At 39.1% G+C, this 23,596-nt stretch overlaps 1 protein-coding gene across 2 annotated transcripts in view; it reads right to left on the bottom strand.

Annotated features, from left to right (window-relative positions):
• Positions 1-14,965: 14,965 nt before the first annotated feature.
• SNX13 (sorting nexin 13) overlaps positions 14,966-23,596 on the bottom strand; it is a 72,621-nt gene continuing 63,990 nt past the window's right edge. Inside the window, exons 23-27 of one of the 2 annotated variants that reach the window (XM_059818629.1) lie at positions 21,772-21,917; positions 20,854-20,922; positions 19,034-19,146; positions 18,295-18,538; positions 14,966-18,191 (exon numbers count right to left, since the gene is read on the bottom strand). In XM_059818629.1, coding sequence (XP_059674612.1) covers positions 18,152-18,191; positions 18,295-18,538; positions 19,034-19,146; positions 20,854-20,922; positions 21,772-21,917 — 612 coding nt within the window. In that variant the 3' untranslated portion in view covers positions 14,966-18,151. Of the gene's footprint in view, positions 18,539-19,033; positions 19,147-20,853; positions 20,923-21,771; positions 21,918-23,596 lie in introns of both variants that reach the window. The other variant, XM_059818630.1, reaches the window with a different exon arrangement.

The following is a 23,596-nucleotide window of genomic DNA, read 5'->3' on the forward strand; positions in this document are numbered from 1 at the left end:
AGGTGTCTGAACACACACAAAAGTTATTTGAATAGGTATTTAGGGGGGGGGAAATCACACTACAAAGCAATTCAGCCCTGGTTTGCAGAGAAAATGAGACTAATTTCCCACCAATAAAGGGGAAGGAGTTACTTCTTGCACAGGGCCTAATCACACCTGCAATACCTTACCCAGTGAAGGAAATGGGAGATTTACCACAGCAAAGTCTGTGATCCTTATTCAACTGGAGGAAACATCAGTCCAGGATGATTTTTCACTCATCAGGTCTACTCTTCTCCCACGGCTTTTCTGGGTATTTTGGGATAGTTTGGCCATGCTGCCCTTCCAAGGGCCTGGATGCAAAGAGAGACACACCAAGTCACAAAAGTGTGTCACAGAGAAGAGTTTTACCAGGAACTTTTACAGGCATCACAGCCGCAGGCCTGGTTATAACTCTTACCAGTGCGTGTGCTCTCTGGAGGGGTTACTGCAACACATGCAATACTTTGTGTAATTTGCTATTTTGCACCCCAGAAATGTTCTCCAGACCAAGGACTTCTTGAAAAAGAACTCACTCTTGCAAGCTGCCTATATAACCCAGAGATCAATCTCTGCAGAGGTCTAGTCAGGTAGTAATAAAACATTTCTGATGTTAAAGATTTCAAAACATTTACCGTTAAAGGAAGAGCTTGTCCACAAAATGCCCCAGGAGCTGAGGTTTCTCAGGAGTGTCCCATAATGTGCCTGGTGTCAGGATTTCCCATTGCTGTACCTCGGACACGTGCCGAATCAGGCTTTTGGTGCATTAATGTACTTCTGCACCTACAAAATTGGCAGCTGAAATGGGTTGTTTATTCCGAGACTCAGCTGTGCCTTGCGGCAGAAGCTTTTTCAGCATCATGTAAATTTTTTCAGAGCCCCTCCCTGCTACTTTAAGCAGTCATATTTTAAAGGAAATAAGAGCACACAAAAGTAAAATAAAAGTATTTTTGGTTCTTTGAGGCATCATCCATTCAAGCCATGCTGCGGTTGTTGAACCACAGAGGTCCTCATCCCCTGGCTCTGAAAATACTACATTAATTGCTGACATGCAGAGGATGTGGTTGTGCTAGTGTCTGTAATAGCATCAATCTCTCCATCCTCTGAGTGACTGTTGCTCTGGGCATCAATACAGCACAGTAACTGTAACCGACAGAAAGCAAGAATTAGGCCAATAAATTATATGTTCCAAAGTACAACAAACATTATGTGTGCACACACATTTGAAGTTAGCTTAATGAAGTGAGAGTGAAGGCCCCAAGACCAAAGGGTGTGGAAACCTTCAATCTCCTGCGGACATTTAATAGCAGCAAACACCCAACTCAACATAAGGCCAAAATAAATCACTAAGATAAGAGGAGATTTCTCCAGGAGACTGAAAAACACTGGAACATCTGGACAGAAAAAAAAAAATTAGTTGAATGTGTGTTTTGGATGCTTTGTAGGAAAAATATCTGCAAAAGACTGTCTTGTCTTTAAGCACTGAACATTGAGACTCGGGACATTTCCTGGGGATTAATAACTACTACTGGGTTAATGACCCAGAGAAAAGCTGAGGGTCATTAAAACCAGTCAGTCATCAGCTCATCGAGAAATGCCCTCTGCTGAAGTTTGTTACGGTTCCTGCTAGCACTGCTCTCTCTTGGTAAATACAAGAAAAGAAAAAAGCAGCAGCATATTTCTTTCTGCATAGCCAGAAAGCCCTGCAGCCATGCCTCTGCAAGGGGAACTGTTGGGGGACACCATCGTCATCCTAAGCTTTCAAAAAAAGATGATAAAAATTCTCCCCTTGAATTTAGATTACATCACATAGACAGTTAAATGAAATAGCACTTTTTAAAAGCATTCAGCTAACAAGGTACCTGATGAGCTATCAAGAGGAGAACGTCACTAAGAATGCAGCATGTTAATGCATGACAGAAGCTGTCTCTCTCGAACATTGAGAGAAACGTGCTTATCCAAACATTTCACTTGTCTGAGAGTTTGCCAGTAACAAGGGCAAGTACAAGACAGGCAACAACTACAGTCACTTATTTCCTACCTTAGTTATACACCATGATACTGCTGCAGGAGCTGGCAGCCAAAAGCAAAGTCACGATGGCTCTGGAAAAGACATTCTTCCAGGGAAACCTGTGTCTGTGTTTAAGTTAAGGTAGTCAGCTATAAAAACTTGAGGCAGCAAAGTTTCCTTTAACAAATAGATTTGGTGGTGAAGCATGTCTAATCTAAAAATGCATTTTTACAAAACCTAAACAGTGCGTTTTATCAAAGACAGCTTGAACAAACAGCAGTTAACGGTTATCAGGTACAGCTGTCAAAGACCTTAAACACTAATTTTGATTTTCAGCCATGCAGAAAGATCCAAGTGGGCATAGACGGTCAAGGCAGTGAAATAGCGCGGGCAATACATGACTGGGGTCCTCCATATTGTCCTTAAGGCAGATAGCAGGGCAAGAACAACCAGGGACTGCCCAGGCCATCTTCTTCAGCAGCAGCGGCTTCAGATAGTTTTCAGAGAATCATAGAATCATTTACATTGGAAAAGACCTTTTAAGATCATCGAGTCCAACTGTTAACCTAACACTGCCAAGTCTACCACTAAACCATGTCCCTAAGCACCATGTCTATACGTCTTTTAAATACTTTCAGGGATGGTGACTAAACCACCTCCCTGGGCAGCCTGTCCCAATGTCTGACAATGCTTTTGGTGAAGAAATTTTGCCTAATATCCAATCTAAACCTCCCCCGGTGCAACTTGTGGCCATTTCCTCTTGTCCTGTCACTTGCTACTTGGGAAAAAGAGATTGACGTCCACCTCTCTGCAACCCCCTTTCAGGTAATTGTAGAGAGCAATAAGGTCTCCCCTCAGCCTCCTCTTCTCCAGGCTAAACAACCCCAGTTCCCTCAGCCATTCTCATAGGACTTGTTCTCTAAACCCTTCACCACCTTCGTCACTCTTCTTTTGCTGCATGGTAAAAGGTCTGCTGTATTCTTCCCCCACCATGCCAGGGTGGGCAGTGGAGCTGTGTATGAGCAATTTAAGAAACACAGGGCAGAAGTTGTTCATCTCAGACAGGAAAATTCATATAGACACTGCAGTATCTATGCAGTAGGGACCTTCTGGAACAGAGAGGCCATTATTTTAGAAGCCTCACTTTATTGATTTATCTGGGTAAATCATTCAGAGCTGATAAAATAAATCTCTGTGTTTTCTTCTGTACAGAATCTTGCCGAACTTTCAACTGGGAAACCTTCTTGCTTCTCTTGACTGAACATTTGGCTCCGCTCAAGAGAAGTGTTCCACCAAATTTCTCTTCCTCCCCATCCCTCACAGGAAAAGGATGCACCACTTCTGCTTGCAGACTTTGTTTGGATGTTACTCCTCATGACTTTTCAAGATGTGCTGGAGCTGAAATACACAGGATAGCAACTTCCCTTTTACTGCAGGAAAGGGAAAAGACTTATTTTTAAGCAGTCCTACTTTTGAGCCAAGTGCCTTAATCTTTGTTTTTTTATTACAGAATTTCTCTGCACTTAGAAAAACAAAAGTTCACCAGGAGACAGAAGGATCTTAGGAAGTTCAATCCAGCCTGCTCTCACCAGTGCTAATTAGGCAAATGTATTTCCCCAGTGTTTATTCCCCTTCCAAGCTTCACTTTTATTTTCTCTGTCTCAGTGTGACAATCTTAGGCAGCAGCATCCTTCATCAGAGAGAATGGAAGAGAAATTCAGCAGCCTCCACAGATTAACCTGCACATGCTGGAGTTTTACCTGACATTTCTGTCATCAGCAATAGGCACACAAGTAAAATTATTGGCCATATCAGCCCTGGGATACTTTTTTGAAAGGGCAGGGTTCAATGTAAGGGTTAAAATAAACATGGAAAAGTGAGGCAAGGGAGGGGGAAGACTGCCAGCAAGTCAGAAATCTCTTCCAACATTTTATACAAACCTTTTCACTTTCTGAGTTTAGCTGGAAATCTGTCAAAATAGGGCCCTACCATCAGCATGTTTTTGACTCAAAATAGTGGCAATCAGCATGAAACATAAGACAATACAGGCAAACAAACAAAAAAACTGTCAACCTAATAATTCTGTTATGGCAAACCTGCAAGACTAGTAGGAAGGAAAAAGAATATATGGAAATGCAAAACATAGAGAAGCTTCCAATTTCACTGGCATAATACTGTCAAATATCAGGGACTACATGGAGAGCAAATGTCAGCAAAATGAACCTTTATCACTCAGTAGACGGACCCCATGCATCGCACCAGGGGGATTGGGAAGGCGATGCTATGAGCAGGCCCAGGACTCCTACCAGCTGCAGCAGCCGCCGCCGGACTTCACCTGGGCACTAGACTCTGTGCTCCAGACTTGCTTGAAGAAACATTTGCTGTACACAGAAAGTAGGTCTAAGAGGAGTATAAAGTAGCACAGCTGGGAGAGTTTCTTCGGAAAAAAAAAGTTTACTGCAAGCCAAAACGAGGGGGAGAGGTTATATCTCATGCCAAAAACTGGCAAAGAGGACTTTTCAGACTTTGTTATGGGATCTCTCTGCAGCTTAATTTTTCCTGTTACAATTACCGATTCTACAGGTTCTGGGGAACTAAAAAGACCACGTACTCTGAAACAGCTACAGCACGAAAGCAGAAAATGATAACAGCCTAAGTTAAAAATATGGTCTTTGTGACAGCACTCTGGAGAGGTAATATTGCACTTGCCAAGGCCAGGGGAAAAAGCAAGCTACAGTAACCTGTATGATGATAGCCTTGACACGCGTTAAATTTCAAGCTTTAAGCAGTAACCGGCTGCGACAACAGTGACTTTTCTAAAAATTCCTCTTTAGTCATCATGTGCAAGTAGAGACTAACTAAAAAATCAAAACCTGAAGACTGAAAGACTGTTTCTTCTCAAATATCAGCCCTACATCCATGAAATACATGCAGAAGGAGGCTAACATTTTAATAGATGTCAGCTCTCTTGCCCACTAGGAGCTTTTACAGATACATGGAGTTGAGAAACTGATAGAGAAGGGTGAGAAAGAATGACTTGTTGAAACTAAGTAGGACATTGGGCCATCCTTAACAGTAACAAGGCAATTGTTTTGGGGTTGGGGAAAAAAGAAAAAAAGAAAAAACCACACACACAAGTTTTTAGAGCTTCCTTACACAGTCCTTGCAAGCTGACAGGGCTGAGAGCTCAGCCACAGCTTCCATCCAGGTCTTTGCCCTTTCCACTTAACAAGATCATGTGTCTTATGCCTGCTCTATCAACACCATCTGCAACCACAGACTGCACTGACCAAAACTGTTGTTCTGTTAGCCACAAGAAAAAAAATCCTCAGTTTAAGACCCATTTTCAGAAATATGTTTTCAATCTAACTTATTATTCAAAGACAACTGTTAACATATTCACCCTATGGAACAACTTATGGAGGGGAAGAGGATAAACATCATTTAACATAGGGAATACACTACTATACAGGGCTTTTCCCAAATTAAACTGCAAAACTTGGTAACAACAGTCATATTCTTGCAACAATAATAGAAAACTAGTAATAGTGATGTTTTGTAAGACAACGAGCTTATCAAGATAGAAGTATCCTGAGGTAACAGGTTTCAGGGGTAGTCAGCGCTGCTAATTTAGATTAGCTTCTGTAGAGCAAAGTAACAGCCTACTTAATAGTACACACCACCACATACAAACTCTGTAATTTTTCGAAAGTCACAGAGCTGACAGAAGACAAGAAACATTTGCTCAGAGAGAACAAGGCTGGGCAATTGCAATTCTCTTCTTTCTTGACCTGGAATGCTGAGATCCTCTACAAAGGGAAGCTCTGGAGATAACGCTGGCTTCTGCATCTTGCAAATTCATCATCTTTCAGTCTGCCTGTTAATTTTGCCAGACAGCCATGCATCTTATTTTTGAAGATAGCTGTTCTAGATAGGAAGGATTAAGCTATCATACCCTGAGGTCCAAGAAATTAAATTTGCTACTTCTCTGAACGTCACTTTGGGACTGCCTTAAACTTTTCTGGGGCACGGGGGTGGGATGTTGGATTTCTCCTGCCCTGCTGCTTTTTGTGTGCTTGGACATGGGAGGGAAAGAGAATGCAGCCCTTACACATGACACACTCACAGTGCAACTGCCAGGCAGCCTACCCTTCTGCAAATACCATTAGGAACTTTTCTGTTCAAAAAAAACAAACTTAAATCAACATTAGCACTGTAATTATTGCAAAGCTGCTGAATGGGCCACTCTGTTACCTAAAGTCCATTTTAATCCCAAAACAACATAGTTAGGATGGGAAAGACTTTTTAAAGGTATTTGAAATATGCATACTCCATTTCAGGTCCAGGGAATCAAATTACCAGCCTGTAAGTGAGACAAGGCAGTGAGAGCGCGCTGAAACCCGGGCGGCTGAGGGACTTGGATAATTTGCTCAGCTCAGTCCTTGAGCCAAGCAAAGCCCCCAGTAACACCAGCTGGAACGTGTGCACTGCAGCCTCCGACAGCTGGGAGGAGAAAAGGCCAGTCACAAATTAAATTAAGAGGTGTAATATGCTGTGAGAAGAAAAACAAATTGAGATTGTGAAAACAGGTGCCAACTGACATTTACTCAATACTCAGTCACACTTTCCTTTCTCTATATGTGATTAGCAGCTAAGCTGAATTAGGATAGATTTTATGCTTCGGTGACCTTCCAGAACCCCCCTACGGAAAAAGAAAAACACCTGTAGCTAGGTTTTTTCCAAGAGGGTAAAAGTGCCCAACTACTGTGGAGCTGGGTTGGCCGGACTGATACACTAAAGGCAAAATAAATGTGTATGGTGGGTGACTGCGATTGGATTAAATTTGATATTTTTTTTTTTTTTTTAATTAGTCCAAGAAGTAGCACTAAACACATGGCTTTAAAGTAGCACCAGGCTGGCAAACTAATGGATTTAGTTATCTACATCATTCAAGGCTGTTTTAATAGTTGTTGTTCGGACAATAAGCTGAAACCCATGGGCACTATCCTGAAGTCCCTGGGAAGGACTGAAGTGAAATGCAACAGGCCCAGTCGTTTCACGCAGAGACTTGTGCCATTTCCGTGCCTCTGAAAGCAGGACTGTGATTTTGTATCAGCTCCATTTGGGGCTCCTTGAAAGAGAAGGTTTGGCTGGGAGGGCCCAGGAGTTCACCCCGATACCACTACACCTGAACATCATTCCTCCACCAGAGCTGTAGCTGGTCACACCGCATGGTGGGAAACAAAACTCTTCTTCCGCTGCTGGGCAGCCTCTCCTGCTCAAGCATGGAGGCTCCCGCGGGCTCGGCACTGAGCCTGGCTGCTCCTGGCTGGAGGGCTCATAGGAGGTTTCTCAAGGCTTCTCCTGCTCAGCGCAGGCACCTCACAACTGGGTCCTACTCTGAGCTTCTCTCCTGGTGGGGAAGCTACTACAGATTTTCAGCAAATTGACCTGCAGACAAGCCGGTCATTTCTCCTGAGCCAGTTCAGATGCCAAGGAGGTCCCTGGCACAAACAGAACATTCTGGTAGGGTAACATTAAGTAGAAGATGTGCCAGGTCTAACTGCTAAATCCAGGACAACCTCCTCATACACCCCCAGCAATTGCAGAAAAGTCTCCTTTGAAACAAAAGGCTCTGCAGGTCTGTTAAGTAGGGTCTGTGGCCACAGAGCAGACATTTCTTTTTTTTCCAAAACCACCAAAAATTAGCCAAACAAATGATTTTGGTGGAGTTTACAACCAGCTATGTAAGGATATACCCATCCTGATCACACTTCTCCGCAGCAAACATTCAGCCTGGCCTGTGGGGCTCAGTAACACACTCACTCCTGCTCCCCCAGCCCTAACTGCAAAACATGAACCACCCCCAAATAACCCCAAACATGCTGCACTGCACAGATCCCAAGTGCTTGGGGAGAAAATACTTCAAGCTACACCTCCCGCTCATTTTGAAGCTCACTGACTTTATGTGATAAGATGAAGTTTTGGGACTCCGTTAAATGCAACAGCATTGAATTAACATTTTTTTCTCAAAACTCCCCACAGCTGAACAGATGATGGCAAGCACATACCATAAGACCACTTGATGAAATGTCAGGGGCCATAGAAATAGTTCACATTCTCTGGCCTTCAGTTTCATGATCATTATCATAACAAAATGTTTTTGCTTATTCCTTGCACACACACCTGCTGTGTGTCAGTTTCCCCCCACTGCAGCTCCATTACCGCACGCACTGCTCATACTGACATACACAATCACTTTCTTTATACCAAGCAGATCTTAGGCACTATTGGCTCATCACACACTGATAAAAGCCACAGCACATAAAATGCTTCGTAAAGAGAGAAGAATGTAGATCAGGAACAGGGTTCAGGTTTAGATTAAATGAGAACAGCGGTCTGGAACTTGTTGTAATGAAGTTTTGGATCAAAATTCATAAATATTTCCGAAGTATTTGTTTTCACCTCATGCAACCAACTATTCTTGTGAAATGTCAGCAGCAAATCAAGCCAAGAGACAGGCTCCTTGAATCTTGAAGCCATAAACCATAACCAAAACACTCGGCAGGAGCGGGAAGGATGGATGGAAGGGGTGTAGATCCAAGAACTCCACTGCCTGACTTCTTTTTAACCTCTACAATTCAAGGGGGGTTACATCTGGAGTTTCAGCTCCTCTATCCCATTTCTTCCTAATTGCTCTCAGTAACTTCATTGCTTGTCCATGCGTACCTTATCACATGTGTCTTTCAATGTAAACTTGCAGTATGCAATTTCCTTCAAGATAAATTTGATTTTAGAAGCATACTACCCTGGTCATGCTTACAACAAACCAATCCAAGGAATAAAAAAGGGTTAAATATTGACTATATAATTGAAACAAAAAACTATTTTAAATGTGCTCTATCTGGTTTCAGTGTATTTGGAACTGTTTTAAATTTTTTGGTAAGTTTAGTTAATTTAACAAAAAACAGTCTCTCATACATATTCCTACACTGAGTAAACAATAACTGCTGCAGCAAAACCTGCTAAGCACAAACAAGACTAGAAATGTCTGTTTTGCTTCAAGCACATTTAAAGAAAAAATCAATAGCAGAATATTTTTTTAACTTGACATGTTACACTAAGCAAATGTTAAAAATCTCAGGTATTATCCTTGCAAGATTTTCTTCTTAGGTCTTTCGCATTGAAATGACCTAAAAGAAGCAGCAGGCTGTTAGCATTAAGCAATGGAATTTATCTTGTATGTGGAATTGTTAATAGCAAAGAGAAGATTCATTTAGATTAAATTATTCCAGGCCCACAAGAAACAGGCCTAGAAATAAAAGTCCTAAATGCTATTTCTTTTTCAATTAACTTAAGGAACTGCCACCACGTAGAAGGCAAAAGCATACATGGGCGAATTGGGCTCAATGACTGTAAACTCATTCATTTAGCATTTGCATTACCATTTTGTTATGAGCTTCTGTTAGCCAAGATTTCACTCTGTGTCCTTCCTTACCTGCATTTATACTGAAAAAGCATTCTTTAACAGCTCTGGTATTTCCATGCTTTGAACATCCGTAATTCCCACAAAATGCAATTCTTTGCCCACATTGTCTCTACAAACACAACCCCTCTACCTTTAAGCTAGTCCAGTGCTCTTGCAATAGGTGGATCCATGGCACCATTCACCATAAAGGTGTTTACATTGTCTGTATTTCAAGTGTAACTTCATGGAAAACATTCCAAGTATCAGAACACACTCAATGTCACTGAAAAAGACATGCAAATGTATGCCAGTCTTTTTTAGCCACTTCTGATGTAAGGTCTAGTTGCAAATATAAAAGTACTATGATGAGATTAAAAAAAACCCTTGAGAAAACAATCAACCAACAAGAAGTCTTCAAAACAGATGTTAGTATTGTCATATTTTTTATTTTTAAATGAAAAATCAAAAGCATAATTTTTTGTTTCCCCATATTCAATTTTAAAATTGTAAAGTTCTTCAAATGATTGACAGAAGGATCTGTTTGTACTTAGGCTTTGCATTGCAACATATATACATAAATATATAATTTTTTTATATGAAGTTTAAAGAACCAAATGTTTTAAAAGTTAGTAAACAGTGTATCTTTTACAACTCCTTGGTTTACTTTTCCTTGGAAAAAGGAACATGGGATTTGCTGATTAGAAAAACAATTAATCAGAGAAAAACTGTACGTTACCTCTGGCAATTCCTGGTGGTGGTACTTCATCCTTTTTGTCTTTTAACAAAAAGAAAAATATTTTCTAGCTAAGCTAACAGATTTAACTGATTTTTTTTTTTGCAGTCAACAAAAGCAGCTTGCAAAGACTATGCAGTTTATTTGGAGAGTAATTCTCTCAATCTGTAGTAAAACCTACAAACAGTTTAAAGGAAAAGAAAATTAGTATTTCTTGTGAAATAGTATTTCTCTGATGTGAAATGTTTGTCTCAGAACTACACATGCAAACAATATTAGAGATGCATAAAAAATTAATAGACTGGTAAAGAAACTGCCATTCACAACCTGCAAAGTTCACTTATTTACAGTCTAATTGGTATAAGTGGTGTGAAAGCTTAAAGTGTTGGTGTGGGAAGGGAGGTTGGTGGGTTTTTTTGTTTAAGCTTCCAAAAGAATTCCAAAGTTGAGGGTTATTTCTGACCCATCTCAATTTTTCTTCTGCAGTACTTTCTTTTCAGTTTATTCAATTCTCTAAGTTAATGGAAACAGTGAGAATATTGTACTTCACATGTTGTTACTAAATGGGTACAAAGTTTTACAGTTTGTTTTCTGAAGAAACTGGTTAATGAACCCCTTATGAGAGCACATCTCTTTCAGTTCAGTAAACTATTACTTGACTCAGCATAAAATAAATCATCAGCACAATAGTTTTCAGTCAAAATAATTTTAAAAATTAAAAGGTAGCTTCTTATGGATTCTTATTAATTCTAGTCCACAATACTAAAAGAAAAGTGTTATGGTGGCCACAAAAATGCACACTTTTATTATATGCATTGATGAAAATCAGATGAAGGATTTCTTCAACACGGATAGCTGAAGTTGTGACTGTCATTTTACTTAGCTATGACAAGTAACCCAGTTTTCTTACCTATGGATTTAGTAGATGATCTTGCATATAGGATATAACCCAATCACATTTTCTTACGCCATTTACAGTGAAGGGTGTAACTACTGTCTTCCCTCTTTGCATAGAAGACATCACCAGAATGGACAGAGACTGCCTGGGCAGCGCAAGGTGTGGTAGGATGAGACCTGCGTGCTCACTGATACTGCTTCATCTTTTGCTACACAAGTTTGCAAGAGCTACTCTGGTTCTTCTATCTCCCCTCAAACAGATCACTGTGCAGGAAGCAATACTCTAGCACTGGATTAGACGCTAAAACTATGCTTGGTATGACTTAGCCAGCTGAATTCACCCATGTTTCTATTTTATTTTCTCTCCAAAATTATTCCAGTGAATTAGAAATGTGCCCCCCTAGTATTATCAGTAAATGACAGAAATGACACTGCTCCTTACGTCAAATGAACATGCATGCAGTACAACTGATATTGATGTCATTTTTGCTGAGAACTGTCCGAGATCAATCCCACTGTTTTTTTTAAACTAGAGTGGGCAGAAAATAAAAGAAAGCAATCCCATCTCCCCCACATTTTCAGACAGCAGTAAACACCCTACAATTTACACAGGCTCTATTTGTATTGCAACATCCCTTATCCAGTATTCTCAGTTCAATATGCTATGTAGAATGGAGAGAAGATGACATGGTTCATCCCAGAGACTTTAGATTACACAAATCCCAGCCAAAGAATCAAACTAATGACATGTAAGACCTCACTTTGCTAACTGCCCATATTGATTCCTTCAAATTCTTCCCTTGATTACAAGAAGCCCAACTATAAAGAAAATTGCTGAGAACAGTTTTATATCTGAATTCTACAAATCGTAGTGAATTACATGTTAGAGACTAAGTAGTCATCCCATACCCTTCTACCTAGCTAGCAAATAATGAATCATTTCAACTAGTGCTCAATCAATAGTGGCAGCAACAGCACAGAGAGAAAAAACATCTTTTCATACAAGTTTAAGGAGTCAAAGATTCTTGACAGTGGCATCACTTTATATACTAACCAGTTTTTCTTTATTCAGGTTTTTTTTCCTGTTTGTGAGTGGGATAAAAATGCAGAAGTTTTTCTTCCTCATGTCAGTCAGAAAAAATTTGACAAATGCTTTCCTGTCTGGTATCCACCTGCACTCTGGTCCACACAAGCTAGTGATAATCTGTTATGATAACCTGCTATGATTATTATGCGATTGATTCTAGTGTTTGAATCATAGCACAGCCTTTCCCACAATAAAAATCTTGCCATAAAAGTACCATAATACCAAAAATTTAACTTATCAAATGACTGCTCAAGTAATTCTGTTTATGTATTATTTCAATAAATTACTGGTTTATTTGGAAATAATACTACTTAATATCCTCTATAGCATCATCCATGAATTTTACTCCTGTCCCCAATACTGTCAAGCAAAGGAGTCCACCTACACAAACAGCTGTCTACTGAATATTACTATGCTTCTTGTGGCTCAAGAAGACACACTCTCTAGACACTATATTCTTGGTAGTATCAGTACTATTGAAGAAAAAAGAAAAAAGAAAAAAAGGATGGATTTTATAGCAAGTGAAATAGCACAAATGTTTATATGTGGAATCACTTGGAATCACTCAGGTACTTCAAGTTTTTTCACTGGTGAGAGCCTGTGTCTTGGTTCTAAAGAACCCTTGACAATAAAACCCACACTTTTGCAGGCTGCATTTACCTTACTAGCAGAATGGTTAGGCTATGCACATTTAAAGACGTTTAGCATAACTTAACTGGAAGCCTCAGCACCACTTAGAACCTACATATAAGAAAAATACCTTGGGTTTCTTTTTACATATGTGATATACAGGAGAACCTTGGGCCCATGTTTCCTCTACATGGCACTGCACAAAGGCAGCAAAATTGGTGAAGTTCCAATTGCATGACGTTCCAGTTTCACTTTGCACTAATACTCAGGACAACAGAATATTGAGTGAAGCTCCTATCCCTTTTCTCCCTTAAATACGTCTTGTGTTTTTACATCAGGTATAAGCAGACCTTGTTTGTTTCCAAAAGTGAGGTAGGGATTAAAGCAGTTTAAATCAACACAGATAATATAAAGCTGAGCAGGTAAGATGCGAAACTAATTTTTTAAACAGACTATAAAGGAATGTTTTGCATGAAGTCCTTGAAAACAAAAAGGAAAATGTTGTCTTTGACAATCAAATTTGAATGTCACCTTCAAACTGAAAAATAAGAAACCTGTAGCTTGCTAACATGAGGTGTCTTACGCAAAGGAATTTTTGTACATACCCTAGTACTAGCTGGCTATTTTTAGAAAAAGAAAAGGTTCTTTCAAGTTCTGACTATTCTGTGCATGGAATAACCAGGTAACTCGCACAACCATCTTCCACATGTTCTAATGAACAAGAACGCTCCCAATTATCACAATTTTATCAGAATCTCTTACCTAAAACTCTAGTAAGCTGGTAACTGAAAATTCCACAGGTAGCTCTTGACTTAATTCAGAATTAGCGTGTTTCTGGACCTCAAGCTGAGAAAATTCAAAACGCAAAGACTCAGACTACTCAGGACTTGCTTTTAGAACTCTTATGGTAAGAAAGAGCAAGTCCCTTTTTGAAAGCTACATTCTTTACTCCCAATAAGTAGCTCTTGGTTGCCAACAAATTCAGTATAATCTAGTTTTATACTTAAGTCCAACCTCAGATTTAATTTATATAAAATGTCAAATGAGAATTCCAGTTAGCCCTTTCTGAACCAGGTATCAAATAATTTAACTGACCCATCCAACCCCAACACGCCATAGTAATGTAAAGAGACATGACATGGGAAAAAGTTATTTGAGATACTTAAATACAAAAGTATTTAAACATATTGCTGTGTGCATTCAGGGGAAACTGCAGTGGCATAGATGTTTCAAAGTGTTTCACTAAAATAAAGCTTAATTTCTTTAGAAATACTTAACAAAATAAACTCATTGTTTTAATTACCTAACTTCCTTTCTTTCAAGACCTAAACCATGAAATCTGTCGCTAAATAGATCAATGCAGAGTGATGCTGATTACTGAACTTTACAGAAACTTTAGCAATCCTCACATATTCACTAGACGTCAAAACAACCATAAGCCAGATAATGTGATAGACTGGCGAGTTAAGCCACAGGCACATATTACTCTCACTTAGCAAATGGCAGATATTTTTAATTTCTAAAAATGTTTACAATGGAATTTCTTGCCATGAAATTACCCTAGGAGAACAGCTTCAACAAATAAGAACTTGCAATCAGCTAGTGAAATTCCTGAGATGTGTCTATATCCTGCAGCGTAAGTGCTTAAGTTAGTGAAAGCGATAAATACTTTACCCTAGGGTCAACGAACTAACATCTCTGTAGCTCAGGACATTTTTGATGAATGTGAAACAGCTGGGATAAATGTATCAGGGGTAACAATTGTGCTCCCATGGTAGATCCAGCTGCTGCAAAAATAAACCCACGGGGAAAAAGCCAAAGAGTAAAAAAACACCAACAATATAAAAACCCCTCCCACACCAGACAATTCTACAGTTTCCACCTACATCCTTTTAAAATACAGGACACACTGCAAATACTGGTTGAAAATTAATCTAGAGAGTCATTTGTTAAAAGCAAAACCAGTCTATAAACTGTTTAAAAATCAAGGAATGACTGATTTTTTAAATAGCACTTAACAGCAATACTTTTCTTCAGCGATTTTTTTCCAGACTTGAGGAACATTCATACCTGCTAACAAGAAAGTTATTTTAAAAATAAACAGTTAGAGACTCATAATAATCCTGTTAATACTTTATTAGTGTAATTTTTTAGCTTTCTATTGGACAGAACATAAATGCAAACTCCAAAAAAAATTTCAGAGTCCTCTGCCATTCAGTAGAAGTGACCATGGCAGCCTGTTTCATGTTCATTCTTTGTTACGGAAACAAGAGGAGAGGGAAGGGAGGGAAAAAGCATCAATAGAACAATTAGGCACACAGCTGACACTTACTGTACAATGATATGCACAAGTAATTTATAACAGCTATATTCATGAGATGTGCTCTTCAGAATTTTCCCTTGTAATAATATGGGCTTTGCTCAGATGAGCAAGGATCATTGAGAACAAGGGAATTAACAAAGGAGTAAGAAATAAGACTTTTAAAACAAGTCCTTAAATAAACTAATGCAACAACAGAATGCAAAATTGTTCAGCTGAGAAGACCTTTTTTTTAACCTATACTTCAAAACATTAAAAATTCATTTATTTTACAGTTATTCAAATACACATGCATTAAATGAAAATATTGCACAAAATTAAAATTTAGATTGTGGAATTCATATATTTTTATTTTGGTACACATTCTGGTAGCACTTAAAATTTACTGTTTAGTTCTAGCAAACACCAGCAGCACAAGCTTGAGGATGAACCAAATGAAAAATTCAATTGCTCATTTTCTCTTAAAAATAATTAAGGCTAAAACAAGTGCATTTGTTGACAATGGCACAATTTTCAGCGGCCAGTCACAGCACCCAAAGGCCAGAAGATACACCCAGACACTTAAGTGCTGCATATTAACATTCAGTTTTGGAGACTTTCTAGGATAATAGGCTGCATGGGTTGACAGGGCAGGTATTTTAAATCAGCAACAGGAAAACCATTTAAATAAAGATACATACAAACTTTTTAAACCAAAAATATTCATTACTGATGATTCTTGCCAGCCAACAGGCACCACTGAATAGTAAGCCACATTCTGTAATTAAATACAGAAAACAAAACTTCGAGACATATATACATATGCACACACATGTATAAAAATGTGTGTATAGGTATATATATGTAATAAATTCCTTAAGTAAAATGACTAATAAACATGGTGTATTATGTTCAGTTCACATTCCTAGAGATATTATTTTATTTTTGTACAGAAATGTACCAGATAATTTTAAAAAAATCCCAAATTTGCACATGGTAACTATTCTCTTGAAGTTTTTCATGGTACCAACAGATAGATAAAAGGTTCCACAGATTTGACAAAACAGTATTTGAACTTCCCACTTTCATACTGCATAACAAATTCAGTGATTTAAAAGACATAAATTAATTTGGTAGGATCAATGATATATTTACTATATCACCAAGAACAATTGCTGAATGATCTTTCATTAGTCAGATGTCAGGTATGCTTGAGCACCCTGACATCAGGGGAAGATACAAGCATGTAAACAATAGGAGCTGGCTATGTTGATACTTCACACAGAACTCAATAATTTTATTAAATTCAACAGCACTTAATCATCACACTTCTACAGAACCTGCAGAGAGGAAGGGGGAAGGGTTCTTACATATTTAACAACTTGTCTTCCTAGGGATTATAAAAGAAAGGGATCTCATTTACAGTATTTAGTTCTGCAATAAAGAAAAAAAAAAACAAGTGCACTTGAGCCCATGCATACTGTATGAGAATGTTAACAGTACAATATGATCATCATTAAGTAGTATGATAAAAGGCTACATTGCATTAATAGAGTCCATGAGAAAAAAAAAAATGATCTACCTAGAGGCTTCAGTCAATTTAACTAGGTCCTTTGAAAGCCTTCTGTCTTCTCTTAGAACACTTTCATAAAAGGTCTATGTTCCTCCCTCACATAAAAGGATCATTTGTTCCCATTAAGACACAAATTACTATAAGGATCGTTGATCAATAGCTGTATCTTACCCTGTGCTTAGCATTCAGAAAAAATAAAAAACGGACTCTATAGGATTACTTTCTATTCACCCGGATAGTGGTGCTTAAACAGCTGGGGACTATGAAAGAGAACACAAACTGAGATATGCTGTGGCCAAACAGGATTATTCAGTTGTTACTTTACTTTTAATTGGACAGAAATCCTTCAATGAAACTAAACAGATGGATGTGGGGCCTTGATGTCAAATTTTTATTAAAATTTTACACTATGCAAAAAATAAAAAAATTATTTAAAAAAATATTGTAGTTTTATCTCCTTTTTATTTTCATATATACATTGAGATGTGTTCAGGAATTTCCAAGTGTTTGCATATGACTAATGAAATCCTTTACCTGTGAGGAACCAACTAATTCTAATATTTTTCCGTATGAGGTTTACACACTAAAAGGTAAGGAATCTTTCAATGAAGTAGGACATAGTCTTTTACACCCAAAAAAAGTTTCAAATTTTAGTGGGGAGTTGTGTGTAAACTGTGCCTTAGTGCAATTTCTTCATCTTCTAACATGATGTCTATCCTCTTTGAAACATGTACCCCCTTCCTTCTACAACTATCAACTTGACATATATTCAAATACGCCAATTGAACATAAATATGATGTCCCTTCTCCACTGAAGTTACATGCAAAATGTATGCCAGGTGCTATAAGAGCAGAATATGGCCCTTAAAGCTACAGAATAATCGAATAAAGGGTTTATTTCTACTGCACCCCTGCCTTTACTAAACCCCCCATTAGATCTAACGTTAGTTCATTTTTCAAAACATGAAAGGTGAAGTACATGTGGCATAAAAGCCATATTACCTCAACTTTTCTTTAATAAATGTACTTTTATGATGGGGCTATAACTATTCCTCCCCTCTCCTATGAACCTGCTATTCCAGAGACTGCTTTTCCTGTTAGCTCAGCCTTTACAGGGATGTTAAAAAAGAGCCCTACAGAGCCTCAACAGTCATAACGTAGAAGAATTCCACCTGATTCTCACACATTGCACTATCTCCCAGTGCCGAAACATCCTTTTCTTCCATTGCATCACCATAGTTGTGCTTTACTTGAACAGTCTGGCACTTTTCATTGCTGGTAAAACATCGACTCAGGAACAGAAGGAATCAGCATTCTTACATATTGGGCCAGTATTCTTCTCAATGTTGCATGAAGACGCACCAAATCATTTAGGACACACAAACCCTTCTGGTAGTGGTTGAATTACAAGTGAAGATGAGAAGATCCACAGGTCTTACAGATGCATTAATAATCTAATATGTGACACTAGAAGACTGGTGCAGAAATAACAGCATGTGAGTTTGAAGCCCCAGAGAATCTGCCCAAGTAATTAGTCCTGGACAAACATACACCAGCTTAATAGGTTTGAAGTGTCACCTTTTCTGCAAGGAAGGCGCTTGAGTAGAATGTAGTCTCTGCTTATATCTCTGCATCTGCTTTGACCGTGAATGCAGTTTGTTGAAGAGCTCATGGAACTTATTTTGTGGAAATAAGGTTTCTAGGAATCTCTCCAGAAACACGTACACCATTCTCTTATTCAGTTGAGCATGCTGGAACATTTCAAAGACCCGAAGAATGCCTTTCCGTGTTGTCTCAGCGCCTATGATGTGCTTCAGTTCATCTATAAAAATGAAAGTTACACAAAAGTTTAAGCTAAATTCTGCTTCTGCATTAACAGCAAACTTAATTTTAAGTCTTTACGTAGCTTGGAATTTGAAGTAACAGTGCCTCTGTTATACATAACATGATTAAACTAAAAGTTCTCTTACAGCAGAAAGGATTTCTGAAAATTACTTCAATTTTACACTATATATGTGGAACCACGTTATTTAACATGAAATCATGCTGTATTGGAATATAGGTATTTCATGCACTAAACTTAAATCTTCTAGTGAAACTAAATACCGGGTTGGTTCTAAGAGAATTACAGTTGTAAAGTCACAGTACATGTGAAAATGTTCAGTGCTTTAATATAATTATAAATCTTTTTTATTTAAATACAGTTCATATGTCAACATTTCTTTTGAACATTTCAACAATCAACGAGAATACTGACATTAATTCCAATAACAATGTGTGGTAAGAATTATTAAACTTCAACCCCAGTCTCACTTACCTGGCATTACCTCCAGTAATTTGGTCTTCCCTGCCACTCTTGTTCTCATTCTAATAGCTTTGTCCCTCCGTGGAACAGTCTCTGCTAAAATACCATTGGGCCAAAAAGCATCTCTGTAACAAAAGCAAATCTATCAAAATACATTAAAATTTTATCAAGTGAAAGGCTCTTTTTAATCCCTCAAAGCTATCTCATAAAATAAATACAAGAAAGTAATTTGCACATGAGCTGGTTTTGGCTGGGGTAGAGTTAAATTTCTTCATAGTAGCTAGTATGGGGTTTTGTGCTGGAAACAGTGCTGATAATACAGGGATGTTTTAGTTCTTGCTGAGCGGTGCTTACACAGAGTCAAGGCCTTTTCTGCTCCTCACACCACCCCACCAGCGAGTGGGCTGGGGGTGCACAAGTTGGGAGGGCACACAGCTAGGACAGCTGACCCCAACTGAGCAAAGGGATATTCCATACCATATGTCGTCATGCTCAGCATATAAAGCTGGGGGAAGAAGGAGGAAGTTACGGCGTTTGTCTTCCCAAGTAACCGTTACGCGTGATGGAGCCCTGCTTTCCTGGAGATAGCTGAACACCTGCCTGCCAATGGGAAGTAGTGAATGAATTCCTTGTTTTGCTTGGCTTGTGTGCATGGCCTTTGCTATACCTGTTAAACTGTCTTTATCTCAACCCATGAGTTTTCGCACTTGTACACTTCTGATTCTCTCCCCCATCTCACCTGGGGGGAGTGAGCGAGCGGCTGTGTGGGGCTTAGTTGCCAGCTGGGGTTAAACCTCAACAGCAGACAACCTAACACACACTTCAAATATTAGAAAAGGGAAAAGGCGAAAAAGAAATCAAAAGCAAGAAGTACAATACACTCAACCTATTAGTAGCTACCATATACTTTTTAGTACAAGAATAAGATGAAAGAAAATTTTAAGAAAATATTACACACCAAAACCATTCAAATACTACATAGTCGTTACCTAAAATATACATAACATTTGCTTCTACCAATCAGTCTCTATTGCCACTGAGAGACTCTAGGCCTAGCTCTATTAATTGCTTCATTACATCTCTGACAGTTAACCTGTCAACAAGCTAAAGCTGATACGAAGTAGTTTCAGTGTAGTATAAAGCCTAATGCAAAAGACATGCCTCTATCTAAAATGGTATTTTTTTTGCCTCAGTGAATGACATTCTTCTACGTAAGAAGCACACATTCTTACTCAGTTTTATTAAAGAGTAACAGAGTTACCTGTGAAGTATGACCCTTTGGCTAATACATTATCCCACTTCTATCTCTTTCACCCCATTAAAAAAAAAAAAAAAAGGCAAGGGAGGTGGCTCAACAGCATTGCAGAAGCCATGAAGACTTTCAGAAAGTGGAGTGACAGAGCCTTTGGCACTTTCAAACTCAGACTTCACTTCTGTTGTATTTGCCCACATGCGAAACATACTAGTTTAGAGCTAGGGTTTTTTCAGTAATAATTGTTTGCCTTTTAAGGCAAGGCATGCACATGCCTTCATCAGGGTAAACAAGACATTTCACCTAGTAATATGATGAAATTTGTAAGTATACCTATACTCTAGCTCTTCTAGACTGGTTAACAACTTTTTAAGGAAGAGGAGAAAACTGAAAAGTATTCTTTTTCATGTTACAATTACTTTCTCTCACTTAACACACATAAAAAGCAATGTATGCTCCAACTGGAATTCTGTACAGTAATAACCATTTCCAACATAGAAAGAATAGGAAGGATAGGCAAATATTATTAGACATCAATTGGCAAGTACTTCATATTTAACATCTATGATAAAAGACATACCTGAAGCGTTTCACCGCATCTGCTACTTGTTCAGGAGATGTCATCCAATCAACATGATCAACTATTTTTCTAAAAATCAAAGCACCAAGTCTCTCATTTAATTTTTAAAACAGAGAACAAATAAGTATAGCATCTTAAAGAGCACTCTAGGGCAAACAAAGTACAATTTCGGCTTTCTCCAACTCCATAAGTAGGTTCTATAAAAATACACACTAGGAAGGCAAACACTAATTCTCAAGATAAAAGTCTAAGCTCACTGATCACTCCTAAAGCTAAAGCTTTTTTCTTTTTGAGTAAATGTACAATGACTAAGCAGGCTGGAAAATTGATGTTGCATCCTCCATCAGCATTAGATAAAAGTTCTGCTTGTAGGGTATATGTGAATTACAGAGAACATTGAGGGGGCAGAATGGACCCCGTAACAGTCCTTTCCCTTCCCCACTCCCTCCACCTTTTAACATGTGAGAGCAGAAACTTAACAGAGCAACTCAGTACTGTACACATAATTTGATAGTGCCAGTGTATTATTTGTGGCATCAAAGAGACATAAACAGAAATAGTGCAGAAAGTAATAAATAAAAAAGTAAGAAATAGTGCAGAAAAGTATAGTGTAAAACACAGAGCAAAAAGCATAGACACCATAAGTATTAAGTTACATTCAGAAACATGAACTCTTGTTGATATGTGAAAGCTCTTTTGGAAGTTCTCTGGCATGTAAAAGTTACTGGAATTTGTCTTTCAGCAATGTTTTGTGTTTATCTCCATTTTACACCACATTTGTACTTGGTTTACTGATCCTCTTCAAAGGGGAATGTATGCAGATCTAAACCACAATAATTTAGTAATACCAAAAAGGATTTACAGCCACAGTCTACATAGTCTCACTCACATGATTGCTCTATGTAAGAAAAGCACTACCTGTTAATTGTGTCACCATATGTTGCTCTAATAAGTTGCTGAAGCAGATTTTTTATATTTCTTCTTAACCACTGATTTCTTTCCTTTAAATCAAAGACTTCATCCATAAGGAGGAGCATTACTCTCAGCGGAATATTGTCATCCACCTGAACAAGCAAGTAAAAGTATAATCAGTAAACTTTTATTTCAGTTCAAGACAGCTACAGTTTTAGCAGCTACTTCACAGGTCAAATGCTTCAGTGTAAGCAGAACAATGACAGAAACACTTTGCTCTGTATTTTATGTAATATGAAATCTTCCCCAAATCTTCTATAACATCAGTAATAGCAAAGAAAGATTGAAAATTAAAAGATAAACTAGGCTTAAATCCATTGACTTTTTAAAATAAGACAAAAAGAAACAGTTATTTCACCAAAGTTGAACAAAGTTAATACAAGTAAGTATGTCCTAAAGAGAGAGCTTGTCCCTGACCTCTTCTTTTGGTAGCTGTGTTTCCAACTGCCTAACACGAAAACTCTGGAAGGAGCTTTTCTTTGGCATCTTTTTTATGGATGCACTGTGCCAAATTCAGAACCTCCTAAGAACAATGACACCTCACTGTAATGAATTGCCTTTTATTTAGATATCATTCTAACCTGCATGGCTTTTAAGTGCTTTTATGCTTGTAGATTAAGAAAAGCATATTTGTTTTATTATTTAATAGAAGAAGTTACACAGATTGGCTGTATTGTGTTTTGTGGCAAAGTTTTGGCAGCTGGGGGGGTCGGGGAGGGGGGGGGTCGGGGAAGCAGGACAGGACTGCAGGCACGGCTTCTGCGAGAAGCTGCTAGAAGCTTCCCCTATGTCCGACGGTGCCAATGCCTGCTGGCTCCAAGACGGACCCGCCGCTGGCCAAGGCCAAGCCCATCAGTGACAGTGGTAGCACCTCTGAGATAACATATTTAAGAAGGGGGAAAAGTTGCTGTGCAACAGCAGTCAGAAGAGAGAATTAAGAATATGTGAGAGAAACAACTCTGCAGACACCAAGGTCAGTGAAGAAGGAGGGGGAAGAGGTGCTCCAGGCATGGGAGCAGATTCCCCTGCAGCCCGTGGTGAAGACCACGGTGAGGCAGGCTGTCCCCTGCAGCCCATGGAGGTCCATGGTGGAGCAGATATCCACCTGCAGTCTGTGGAGGACCCCACGCCAGTGCTGGTGGATGCCCAAAGGAGGCTGTGACCCTGTGGGAAGCCCTTGCTGGAGCAGGCTCCTGGCAGGACCTGTGGACCCATGGAGAGAGGAGCCCACGCTGGAGCAGGTTTGCTGGCAGGACTTGGGACCCCACGGGGGACCCACGCTGGAGCAGTCTGTTCCTGAAGGATTGCACACCGGGGAACAGACACACGCTGGAGTAGTTCGTGAAGAACTGTAGCCCATGGGAAGGACTCACGTTGGAGAAGTTCATGGAGGACTGTCTCCCGTGGGAGGGACCCCACACTGGAGCAGGGGAAGAGTGTGAGGAGGAAGGAGCGGCAGAAACGACGTGTGATGAACTGACCGCAAACTCCATTCCCCGTCCCCCTGCGCTGCTCGGGGGAGGAGGTAGAGAATTCAGGAGTAAAGTTAAGCCTGGGAAGAAAGGAGGGGTGGAGGGAAGGTGTTTTAAGATTTGTTTTTATTTTCTCATTATCCTACTCTGATTTTGATTAGTAATAAATTAAACTAATCTTCTCAAGTCGTCTGTTTTGCCCGTGACGGTAATTGATGAATGATCTCTTCCTGTCCTTATCTCAACCCACCAGCCTTTCATTGTATTTTCTCTCCCCTGTCCAGCTGAGGAGGGGAGTA

The sequence above is a fragment of the Gavia stellata genome, chromosome 6, assembly GCF_030936135.1.
Source record: "Gavia stellata isolate bGavSte3 chromosome 6, bGavSte3.hap2, whole genome shotgun sequence".
In the NCBI taxonomy this organism is placed as follows: Eukaryota; Metazoa; Chordata; class Aves; order Gaviiformes; family Gaviidae; genus Gavia; species Gavia stellata.